At 52.5% G+C, this 12517-nt stretch overlaps 1 protein-coding gene across 7 annotated transcripts in view; it reads left to right on the top strand.

Annotated features, from left to right (window-relative positions):
• Positions 1–10557: 10557 nt before the first annotated feature.
• The window catches only part of HS6ST2 (heparan sulfate 6-O-sulfotransferase 2), a 278343-nt gene continuing 276383 nt past the window's right edge, over positions 10558–12517 (top strand). For 3 of the 7 annotated variants that reach the window (XM_082716727.1, XM_082716728.1, XM_082716729.1), the window contains exons 1-2: positions 10558–11063; positions 11917–12435. In XM_082716727.1, the coding sequence (XP_082572853.1) occupies positions 10636–11063; positions 11917–12435 (947 nt within the window). In that variant the 5' untranslated portion in view covers positions 10558–10635. Of the gene's footprint in view, positions 11064–11121; positions 11367–11692; positions 11797–11916; positions 12436–12517 lie in introns of those variants that run through there. The other 4 variants (XM_082716730.1, XM_082716732.1, XM_082716731.1 and 1 more) reach the window with 3 other exon arrangements.

Below are 12517 nucleotides of genomic sequence, written 5' to 3' on the forward strand. Positions count from 1 at the left end.
CAGAGAAGCAGGCAGAGAGAGAGGAAGGGAAGCAGGCTCCCTGCTGAGCAGAGAGCCTGATGCGGGGCTCCATCCCAGGACCCTGGGATCATGACCTGAGCTGAAGGCAGAGGCTTTAACCCACTGAGCCACCCAGGCGCCCCAATGGTAGTATTTCTTGACACAAGTGCTGGTTACATGTGTGTTCAGTATGTGAAAATTCATTGTACTGTACACTTATCCTGTGTTCACTTTTCCATACGCTTATTTCCATATGCACTCCAATAAAATATTAAAATGTGCATTTTGTTTTTTTAAACCCACACAAAGCATAATGTGTGTGTGTTTTAAAGATTTTATTTATTTATTTGAGAGAGAGAGGGTGCGCACATGAGCAGAGGGAGCATAGTGAGAGGGAGAAGCAGACTCCCTGCTGAGCAGGGAGCCGGACTTGGGGCTCTTGGGGTTCAATCCCAGGACCCAGGGCTCATGACACGAGCTGAGGGAAGACGTCTAACCAACTGAGCCACCCAGGTGCCCCAACACTGTGTATTTTTATATGCATACTCATATGTGAACTTGCTTATAAAAAAAAACCCCCAACCTGCAAAACAAGCTAAAAACAGTAATCATCCCCAGGGGAAGAGAATGGGATTGTACGGAGGTCAAGAGATTTTCTGTGTTGTTTATGATGTTCAAACAACTTTTACAGAATTTTCAGTCATCAATTATTTGGGTAATTAAAAACATGAAGATAGAAGAAATAGTAAAACGTATGTATAGGTCCAATGACTTGTTTGAGCAGAGTAATTCTTGTCTGGAGTGCACAGAGACATTCTCCCCAGGATCTGAAGAACACTAAGAAGGACCCAGCCATCTCTTAGATATCTTTTCTCCGCCAGGTCCTGTAAAAGGTGCTTGACATACATTATCTCTTTTATTTCTCACACACGTTCTCTGAGATAGTTAATCAGCATCACCCTCATCGTAGAGAGGACGAAACAGGCTCTGGATGGCTAAGTACTTGCCTAAGGTCACAGAGCCAGGAAATGGCAGAATAGAGATCCAAATCTTGGTCTGACCCCAGGGAACATGCTCTTTTCCAGACCGTTACCTGCTCCTCCAATGGTCGGATTGATTATTAGGCTGGTAGAAGTCACTGTATTATGATTCATTCATTCATCTGAGGTTAAGCTTTGGGGAGGGGAGTCCTCTGAGCCCCTCACACCTTGGTGGAAACCAGTACTCGTCAGGTTACATTCTTCCCCCATAGGTGCTGCAGGCATGGGTGGGGAGTCTGGGAGAGCGGAGTCGACAGAGAAAGGAAGACACTGTGTCCCAGACGGAGTTGGCTTGGACACCTCTCAAAGTTCCTCAGGGGTGGCTGTCTGCTTAGGGTGACTCAGTCTCCTCCCAGGGGCTTGGCTCAGCCTCACTTCAAGCCACAGACTTCAGTGTGTGGATTCTAGCTTGCTGTCAATATGATCTCCCGGTATAGACTATATTAATAACCTTGGTGCCAGCACTGTAGACATGGTGAGCGGAATTCAATCCCCACACAGGAGATTCCAATCCTCAAGACATGGGGGCCAAGCCATCCATCCAACTGCAAAAGACTTACAATGGAGGCCGCTAACTCGAGCCTGGACTTGACTGGGAATGCACTAAATACTGGAGAGAGGGGGCCTGACACCCGACCTATGGCCTGGTCAGCAAAGGCACTCAGGTTACGGAGATAAGTAGCCGCTGGCAGCACTGACCAGGAGCCTTCGCCGCGGACTTTGGAGAAGGGAAAGGCAGGAAAAAGACCTGCTCAGAGTCTTCCTGTTCCTTTGGCTTTGGGGGGGGGGGGGAGTTCTTACATTGTTTTACACGAAGAATGGTCCATAAGCATTCCTAAGAGGGATGCCTGCCTTCTCATTTCAGATCTGTTGGGGAGGTATGGGGGGTGCGTGATTGTTTGAACAAATCTGGCTCTATCCGCTATCCAGTTTTTGACGAATTTCATGTTGGATAAAACATTGTTCAGTTGATCAGCAACATGAAATGCCTCTGTCGAGGATGTCATGGTGTGAGCATCTAAGTGGACGAGAAATCACGTCTAGCCGTATTTCCAGAGAGCTGCCAACAAGGAAAATGGTCTTGTCCTGTGTCCCCCAACTTGGGTCGTCCAGTGGTAGTCGTTGTTGTGAGTTTGCCACAGTATCCTGGCTTCTCAGCTGGCCTAAGATTTGCCCTTGATCAGAGGTCCAGAAACCGTTCATTTGGTAATTCATTATCTGGCTGTCTTCCAGAAGACTCTGGAACACCAAATGTCAGTTTCTGCTTCGACTTGTTACCAAACCGCTGGCAAGATCTTGGAATTAGGGAAACATGTAGGGTGAAATGCAGAGTGTCTTTTATTTTACTTAAACTGTCTCCCTCCTGCTCTCTTCTCCCTGCAAAAAGCAGCTTACTGACTGGGTCTAAAAAATCAACTATTTGTTCTCCAACGGGGTTGTGGATGTGGACACAGGCTGTACTGTGCTTGTGAGGCCACACACTGCTCTCTTGATGAAAGACCCCACAATGTCATGCTCTTGGCGCCACAGACCGAGGGTGGGATTTGTAGTTGGGGAGAGCGAGGACACTTTTTATACAACTTCATCGACACGGAGGGGACTAGATGCCCTGAGCACAGGGAAAAGCGATGCAAACAGTTTCTGTCAGCCTAAGTTCTTCTTTCTGGGACTAAGACAAAAAGGGGGGAAGAGGGGACTGGTTGACTTTTCTAACCCCTGCAGTATTTGCTTCTCGGACCAGTTCAGGCTGCGCTCGGTGCAGTGCCACAGACCGGCTGGTCACTCACTGTCCTTGGGTTCATGCACGTTAGCTGGATTTCTCTGCACTGAGGGCAAGTTCTCTGAGAACATGGACCAGTGTCTCTTGGAGATATTGGGGTACCTGGTAACATATCATTAGTGGGCAGAAACCAACATTTTTTTTTTTTTTTGGTCCTACATTGTTGGGTAAAGGGAAAACTAATAGCTCTCGAGCACCTACTCTGCGCCAGATCCTTCATGAGGTACCTTGCCATTACCTCATGTTAGCATATGTGCTTGGGGGGGATGAAGGGAGTGATCAGCAGAGGCCACTCCACGCAAGCTGTGTTCCCTTAGCCAAGTTCCTTTGGCCCTCAGAGACTCCGTCTCCTTATGTTTAAAGTGAGGGCAGTAACAGCTGCCTCACCGAGTTGCTGAGAAGGTCCAGTGAGTGTCTGTAAAAGTATTTGGTAAGCTGAGAAGACTTAGACCCAAATATTATTGTTATTGGGCACTATGGGGAATTTTAGAAAAAGAAGCCAAGGTTCCAGCCTTCCAGAAAGTTACTGCTTAGTAGAGTAGACAAAGTGGCTTATGACATTTCCCAAAAAATAACAGCATCCGATGAGGTACAGGTGAAATCCCAGGTTGTGGATGTGCGGAGTCGCCCAGCCGGCTGTGTCTCCATCTCTGCCTCCCTTTTCACTAACATCCAGGCTCCGGGGGCCCCTGCCCTCTAGCTCCTTCGGAGCTCTTATAGCACGTGTGTGCAAGTGCACACAGGCACGCATGCGCAACACTACACAGTGTCTCTCGGCCCAGATCTCCCGCCTAAGATGAGGATTATCTAAGTCTCCATACTTATTCTGGGACAGACTGTGTGGTTAGGCAGATTTGGGTTCGAGTCCTAGCTCTACTACTTCCTAACTGTGTGGCTGTAACTCTGAACCCCGGTTTACTGATCTGTAAAATAAGTGGAACAGAAGTAACTACAGCATTGGGTTGCTGGGACTGTTAATTGAGAGAGGGCATGGAGAGTGTTTAGTCAAGTGCCTGGCATGGGGGTGTTCGGTATGGGGGCTGTCCTTGGCATTGTTTGCTGAGCATTCTGGGGTCAACCTACAGGAGACCTCACCACAGCTAGCCATCCGTGATCACTGGGCACAGCATAGGAGTTGGCATCCTGGAGAACATGTTGCCTTCCCCTCAACTATCCCGTTGCATTTCTGATGCTTCATTCGGCCCTACCAACCACATTCTCTCTCTTTTCATTGGGAATTTGAATATTGCCTTCTGCTTCAGGTAAATCTTCTGTAAGATCATAGCCATAAAGGTGACTTTTTTCAGTGGAGATGAGGGTGCAAAGTGTATTTTACCAAGTTTAACCCCCAACCCCCATGCTACTCTAATGTTGTAGCTGTCTGCATTTTAATGCTATTTGGTAAAATATGGATTTTGAAAATATGTGCATATAAAGTAAATCCTTCTACAGGTTTTGATATCAAACCCAGTTTAAGGGCTTTAGTAGCCTCTAGTCTCGCTCTGTCTTATGAAAAATTAATTTTCATTTAGTCTGTGACATGTATGATTTCGCTAAACTAATTTTCTCTTTTCCTGGGTTGGTCCCTGCCATGGCTGTTTGAATGACAAAGAAATCCTTTTCCTGGGAGCAACTTTGGCCTCGAGGCTAGCTTTCTTCAAATCCTTCATGTTGATCTGAGATATAATTTTTGGCTCTTTATTTTATTATTATTCAGAACTAGAGCTCTCATGGAGATCAGTGGGGAGATCAGCAATGAATGTGTTCTTCACTTGCCAAGATCTCAGAGTACAGAAGCAAGTGTGAGACTGATGCCTAGGCAAGACTCTTCTTGCCTTTTTTATTATCATTATTAAAACCTACCTAGGGCTTTTGGGTCAGCTGGAAGTCAGTTTTGACACTGTGCCCCCATCTTTATCATCCAAGTCAGGAGAAGCCCAGAAGGCTTATTTGCACATTACTGTCTCACCCATATGATCTAAGGAAATTTGCTCCTCATTTAAGTCCTTTGGCCTTTTCGACTCAGCTTCCAGCTGGAAGACCATCTTCGGTAGTGCATTTTCACAGACACAAAGGCTGGAGAGCCGAGAGCCGAGAGCCGTGTCCCTCCCCAGCCCTTCTCATTAGTCAGCACAGCTTAGATCACAGAAAGGTCCTGCTGGGATGGGCGGGCCTTCAGGGTCATCCAATGCAGCCCCTCATTTTACCAAGGTCAGCAACTAAATCCCAGAGATGGCAAGCAACTGTCCCAGGGTCACACAGTGAGCCAGAGGCAGAGCTGACATTCTAGTGTTGCTTTCTTGGCATTCGGCTTGGTGCTCTTTCTAGTCTGCCACTGTGAGTTCATGCTGCCGGCCCAGGGCTCCACGGATGGATGGGCTCGCCTAGCTCTGGCTCCTGCAGGGTGCACATGAAACTGACCTTATTTTTCAATGTGACTGCTGTGGTTTGATTGGCTGGTCAAATCGAACTGCTCTGGCCAGATCGATCGTGAAGTTTGGAAGGGAAAGGAACTAAAAATTAGTGTCAGTATTGTAGAGTAGTGCTGGTTCTCCATTCACCTCTCCGCTCAGTTTTCCACTCCTTTAAAACCCTCTTCTGCTCTCCCTCTCAGCATCCCAAGCCTCTCCTCTGTACTCTGTTATACATTTGGCCTTGGAACAACTTGGGTTTGAGCTAGTCCACCAATATGCACATTGTTTACAGTGCAGTAGGGTAAATATATTTTCTCTTCCGTGTGGCTTTCCCCATAGCATTTTCTTTTCTCTAGCTTAATTTGTTGTATGAACACAGTATAATACATATGACAGGGGCATCTGGCAGACTCAGTGGGTGGAACGCGCAACTCTTTATCTCGGAGTTGTGAGTTTGAGCCCCACGTTGGGTGTAGACATGACTTAAAAGAAATAAAATCTTTAAGAAAAATAGGTATGACATACAAAATATGCATTGACCAACTGTTTATGTTATTGGTGAAGCTTCTGGTCGACAGTAGGCTTCCAGTAGTTAAGTGCTGGGGGAGTTAAAGGCTATATGTGGACACTTGACTTTGTGTGAGGTCAGTGCCTCTAAACTTTTTATAGTTCAAAGGCCAACAACTGTACATAACATCCCACAGTAGGTAGTTCATAGTATCTCATTGGAGGGATCATTCATTAGGGCCGAGCTTTGCTATCTTTCTCTTCCCTCGCGAGTATCTCCTGGGAGCGGTCACATGTACATGTCCCACTCCTCGGTGTGATTAAATGAATCAGAGGCTTTCCTCCTCCATGGGATATAGGCTGGGAGAACACTGGAGAGGTACAGAGAGGTAGGGGAAGATAAAGGAATGTATAAAGATATGGGTTGGGGCAGCAAAGCCAGCCTGGGTCACTAATTAGGCCTATCGCCTGCCACCCAGGGCCTGTCATTAAATTTGTGTAGGCTGGGGACGCCTGGGTGTCTCAGTCGATTAAGCATCTGCCTCTGGTTCAGGTCATGATGCCGGGGGTTTTGGGATCAAGCAGTGGCTCCCTGCTCAGTGGGGAGTCTGCTTCTGCCTCTCCCTCTGCTCCCCTCCCCCAGCTCATGCTGGCTCTCTGTATCTCAAATGAATAAATAAAATCTTAAAAAACAAACAAACAAACAAACAAACTGTGTGTGTTACTGTTGCGGAAAATATAACAAAGAGCTGGAACCAAAGATACTCAGAGTTAAAAGGGAGAGGAAATGAACATTTACCGAAGATCTGCTTTTCCAGAAACCAAACTAAGCGCTCTCAGTGGACGACAACCCAGTGAGGTGCCTGTCACTGGGCCCATTTTCATGGATGACAAAACTGAGGACCTGATTAAATCCCAGGGCGACGTCCTCTCCAAATCTCGGCTCTCTCCTTATTAATGAAAAGCTCACTTGAGATTGCATTCCTCTTTACTATACCCCTAAACCAGCTTCTTGACAGTACCAGGTCAGGCTGGCTTATAAGAATGTAAACCGAGGCACCGAAGAAGTAAAGTGGCTGTCACGGGAGCTGAGCGGAGCCTGCTGTCTGTTGTTGCTATACCTTGGCTTCCCCAGCTTTCAAGGCTCTGCATCAACGGACTCTTCCACTCCGCAAGAAGTGGAAATTCCACCGTCAGCGAAATAGTGGAGCTCCGTCCTCGGGGGACGGGCGGTCACTGGTTTGCATGTTCAGCATGTCCTGTGCCCCTCATCTGGTGCTGATCTCGCCTCTCTAGTCCGCATTCACGTAACACCCCAAATGTGTACACAGCACCCGGCATTCTCCTCCTCTTTGCATTCCCTGAGCCCCGTGTTCTGTAAAGCAAAACAAAGAAAACTCAGTGCTTTGTTGGTGTGGGGGGCGGATAGGCTGGCTGTTGACAGTAATGTATCCAACACACCCAACCTGTTTATAATATCAGAGCTTAAATTTCAGGACACCGTGTTCATTAAGTACTGTTGTTCACTCAGTGCGGAGAGACGCATAAAAACAGAAATGAACTGACTTGATAGTTTGCATGCCTTCAATCTTTGTGACAAAAATCGCCTATTATTGAGAGTATGAACGTTTTTGAAAAAAAAAAATGAGAGACAGCTGGAAAGACAGGGCGGAAGGGAATGCTCAGGATAAGAGAGAATGCACATTTCCTTAGTGTTTTATGCTCTCTGTAAAGACTGCCAGCACTTTCTTCCACAGGAAATTTTCGCTGTTTTGTTCTAATTTGAACAGGGGACCCCGCTGTCACCCGAGTAACACAGAACAAGTCCAGCTGCTGATTGCCGGGTGGGCCCTCACAACTAGATGGAAGGAATCAGGGACTAGGCCTCTGGTCCCCCTCCCCCTCACCCCCTACCTCCCACCCCTCCCCCGCGGAGGAGGCCTTCAGGATTTGGCAGCACTTTGGCCCTTGAGGAAGACCAGAAATCACGTGACTTAAAAGTCCAGAGCAGAAAAGTGCCCTTTGAATCACAACATCAACTTCGCCTTCTTACAAACAGAGAGCTGAGTCCAGGAGCCAGCCGTAAGTGAGTGGCGGAGCGGAGACAAGAACCCTGGTCTCTAGACCACCCCATCCCCCCCCCCCTGCCCCGGGCCCATCCGCCAGCTCTCCCTGCTGCCCACCCCAACTCCAGCAACCAAACAGATGTCTGGAAGTGCACTGCTCAGTATGCAAGCCAGGCTGACCTTTGTGCTCCCAGAATCCTCCACCTTTCCTGGAAACCATGGAAGTACAGTTCTGGAAAAATAATGGAAGGCAAAGCACACCGTGGAGATACTCAGAAGCCCGAATCAGCTTGCGGAGTGCTCCTCATCTTCCAAGTACTGAATCCCAAATACAGGCACCCACGTAGAAATTCAGCTTGTTTAAGAAATTCAGGGAAGCCAAACCTAGGACCTGACAACCCAGCCAGTTCTTCCCCTCTTTGCCCGCCCTCCCCTACTCTGTGCCCCTGCCCTGAGCTCCAAAATAGGGCTGATTCTAAAGTGGATCTTTGTTATTCAGTTCCTGAGAAGAACCGGCTTCTGGGAGGTGGGCCTGGCCCAGGACTGCAAGAGGCCTTGGAACTTCCTGCCAAGGCCCAGGCCTGGCCTCAGCAGAACAGGGCTCCCGGGACACACACAGGAAAAATTCCCTCTTCTTAGCAGGGAGGCTCTGCACCCCAGGAAGTGTCCTCAGAGACTTGTGGGGTCCCCGGCTCCCCTCAAAGACATTTCCTTCCACTTCCAGGAGCCCTGAGATTCATTTCTTTTTCTTACGGCATGAGGTGGGTGGAGGAAAAGCTTGTAAAAGCGAATATCTTCCAGCAAGCTCTTGTGTGGATTCATTACTGGATCTCCAAGAAACTGGGCTTTCCGACACCACCCTGACCCTCCCGGTGCTCTGCAGCCACCAATTCGCTTCTTTCCCGGAGAAGTCAGAGTGCTGTGTATGTATGTTCCTTTTCATGACCTGAAAGAGTGAACCCCGATTTTCCCCTGTACTGGTTGCCTTTCCTCCCTGCATTTCTACCCGAAGCACTGGCCCAGGTTCCAATCCCAGAAACTCCAAGTAGTTGTTGGGGGCAAGAACGTGTGACCCACCTATTCCAGAACTGTTTTCCCAGAGACCCCCCAGAATGCCATTATTTAAGAGTGTGAGGGCAGGGGGTTCATTATATGGCACCGGGAGGAGAGCCACCTACTGGTCCAAAGAGGCTGACTGCTGTGGGTAGCCCAGAAGAAAAGGTGGGGACAGCCAGCAAGCTGAGCTGGGGGCCACCCCCAGGGTTTCTCCCTCCTCTAGCTCACACCCTTACCCATGCTGAAGAGGGAGGGAGCAGGCAGGTCCTACAAACCTGAGGGCAAGGGGAGTTGGGGAGCTCTTATGGAAGCCAAGATGTCTACCTTCTAAGCTGCTGTGCCTGACTCTTTTTACACAAGTTCATCAGTTAGGATGTCCCCCCTGGAGCCCTGGGACAGGTGGAATGCCCGAAATGAAGGATTCTCCCAAACCTTTCCTGCCTGGAGCCAGCCAAAGGTCCCCCACTGTCCCCGGTAGGTTTGGGGGCACACGGAAGTCCAGCGGAAACTGGAGAAGCACGGAGCGAGCTAAGGGCAGGGGGCACAGCTGTGAGGTTGCCTGAGAAGGACCCCTTCCTTACGTGGCCTGTGACTGACACAGTGGGCACATCCGAGCTCAGGGCAGCAGGTAAACACCGTGGGCAAAATGGCCCAAGGATCATCCTCCCAGTGACCCAGAGGGTGAGAAAGGAGGAGTGAGTCTTATTTTACAGAAGGGGACCCTGAGGCTCAGGGGGGGCTAATAATTATCTGAGGGCTGCCCAGCACAGATATGATAGATTTTCAGACCAATACTTGCTGCTTCACTGCACAAGACGGACCAAATGTTCTGAGGGAGATCCTGGGAGATCCTGTCCCTGAGGGACTTGCCCCCAGCCCCCTACTTGTCTCACTCTCCTCCCTTCCCTCAGCGCCCACAGCCAGCGCTGCTCTGGAACGTTGCTGTCCCCCCTCCCCATGTTCCCTTTGCAGACAGCAAGCCCCACCTGATCTATCAGATAGGAACAGTCTGCGTGCGCGTTAGGGGACCTTGTCCTGAAGGGACAGCCCCTCTTTCCTTGTTCATCCTTCCACCTGTGGTTCCTGCAGCCAAAAAGAGCCTTTTAACCTCAGGGCTTGAGGATGGTCTGTACCTGCTTATTAGAGGAGATGGTGTCCGTGTCAGGGAATGGGTTGGATGGTACCTGATCTGGGTCCAAACTTAGGGGCTCTGCTGTGTGACCTGGGGCAAACGTCTTTCCCTCTCTGGGCCTCGGTTTCCTCATTTACCCTATCATCTTGGATTCGATGGCTCCACTCTGATGTAGTATTTAGTCATGGATCTCTCCTTCACTAAACCGTATTGGAGTGAAGCCTTCCTATAGGCACAGGGCTGGATGCCAGGGATTCAGCCAGAAGAGAGGAGTGAGGGTGAGTCTCTGCTCTGAAAAAGCTCAGATTCCCATTCTGTAACGTTTTTTTTTTTTTTTTCTCATGCTTTTCCTTCATGCTGACTTACCTTTTCAGAAAATGCCCCCGCTTCCGCTGGAGAATGGAAATTGGCAAAGAGAGAGGGAAAAGGTCCAATTTGCGCCTTTGCTATTTTAGGGGAGGTTGAAATTACCAGCCAAAGTGGAGTGATGCGCTCACTGGAGTGACCTCCGTTCCCCAAGACAGGAGAAAACCTAGGTCCTCTGCTTGTGAAGTGGCTCGAGCTCTTAGGCGTGAGGCATTATTACATAAATTCAAGCTCGCTGCCGATCCTTAGTACCCTGAGTTGCCTGAAGGGGGGAATGGCACTGCCTGCGTGTGCAGCCCGGGCGCTCGGGCCGCCGCTGCAACCGGAGCGAGGAGCGCCCGCCCGCACCACCTGTCCCCGCCGGCATTCCAGAGTAGAGGCCGAATTGGCAGCGAGCCGGCCCGGATCAGTCGCCGCCTCAGTCCGCGCGGGCCCTCCTAGGGGTGTGTCTCGCGGCTTCAACTCCCAGCCGTTCCTGGACGAGCCCCTAAAGGCGTCTTCCTCCCTGGCGGGAGCCGCGCGCACCCCTCTCTTCGCGCTGCTGCCCCGAGGCCGCCGCAGGCGGATGCACGACCTCAGGAGACGCTGGGACCTGGGCTCCCTCTGCCGGGCCCTGCTCACTCGGGGCCTGGCCGCCCTGGGCCACTCGCTGAAGCACGTGCTCGGTGCGATCTTCTCCAAGATTTTCGGCCCCCTAGCCAGGTACGTTTTAGGCGAAAGCGGGACTCGCGCTCCCGGGCCGGGGCGCGCAGGAGCCGTGCGGGGAGGGAAGGCAGCCGCGAGGGGAAGGGAAGGGCGCAAAGTTCCCGCTGGCCGGCGGCGGCCAGGCTCGGGGGCTCCGGAGGGGCGCGGCGCGCCTTCGGCCACACTGCGGCTCCCTCCCCGCTGTTCCGCGGGCAACGGCAGCGCAGCGTCTCCGCTCGCTAGTCGGGCTGCCGGCGGACTCGTCCGCCCCGGGGGAGCTCCGAACGCCCGGCTCGGAGCTCGCTCGAGGCGGCCTCCAAGGTGGGCAACCCGGCGCGGGCGAGAGCGGGGCTTCGGGGCGCACGGGGAGGGAGCCCGCTAGTCGGGCAGGCAGGGAGGCAGCGGCGTGCGCGCCCAGGGGACTGGGCACTCGCGCCGGCGAGAGTCCGGTGGGCGAAGCGGGATGGGGCTGGGAACCACGGAGAGTGGAGCGGGACGCGCGGGGGCTCGGACCGGGGGTGTGAGTTGGGGAGTGGGGCGACCGGGCCAGGCGGCGTCCCGTGGGGACTAGACCCCCGCGACGCGGCTCCGGCTAGCTCCGGCGCGGGGAGAGGGCAGGCGGCCGGCGGGAAGGAGTCAGGGGGGAGGGGGGTGTGCGGCAGGAGCCACAGCGCTGAGCCTGCCGGGAAGGAAGGAAGCGGGGAAGGGCGCCGCCGCCGCTGCCGCCGCCGCCGCCGCGGTGGAGTACTCGGTGTGGAGGGGAGGGGGAAAGGGGGCGCAACGGCGGCGCCAGGGGGAGGGGGCGGTGCGGGCGCACGGCGAGCGCGGGCTGAGCTGCGGGCTTGACGTAACGATCTTGGGTTTCCCCCAGCGTCGGGAACATGGATGAGAAATCCAACAAGCTGCTGCTGGCTTTGGTGATGCTCTTCCTATTTGCCGTGATCGTCCTCCAGTACGTGTGCCCCGGCACAGAATGCCAGCTCCTCCGCCTGCAGGCATTCAGCTCCCCGATGCCGGACCCGTACCGCTCGGAGGATGAGAGCTCCGCCAGGTTCGTGCCCCGTTACAATTTCAGCCGCGGCGACCTCCTGCGCAAGGTAGACTTCGACATCAAGGGCGATGACCTGATCGTGTTCCTGCACATTCAGAAGACCGGAGGCACCACTTTCGGCCGCCACCTGGTGCGCAATATCCAGCTGGAGCAGCCGTGCGAGTGCCGCGTGGGTCAGAAGAAATGCACTTGCCACCGGCCGGGTAAGCGGGAGACCTGGCTCTTCTCCAGGTTCTCCACGGGCTGGAGCTGCGGGCTGCACGCCGACTGGACCGAGCTCACCAGCTGCGTGCCCGCCGTGGTGGACGGCAAGCGCGACGCCAGACTGCGACCGTCCAGGTGAGTGCGCCGCGCCCGTAGCCGAGCCGGGCCCTGGAGCGCGGGAGCGGACCTGGGCCCGGGCGGGCGGAGGGCGGGGAGG

This window comes from Mustela nivalis (assembly GCF_964662115.1).
Source record: "Mustela nivalis genome assembly, chromosome: X".
In the NCBI taxonomy this organism is placed as follows: Eukaryota; Metazoa; Chordata; class Mammalia; order Carnivora; family Mustelidae; genus Mustela; species Mustela nivalis.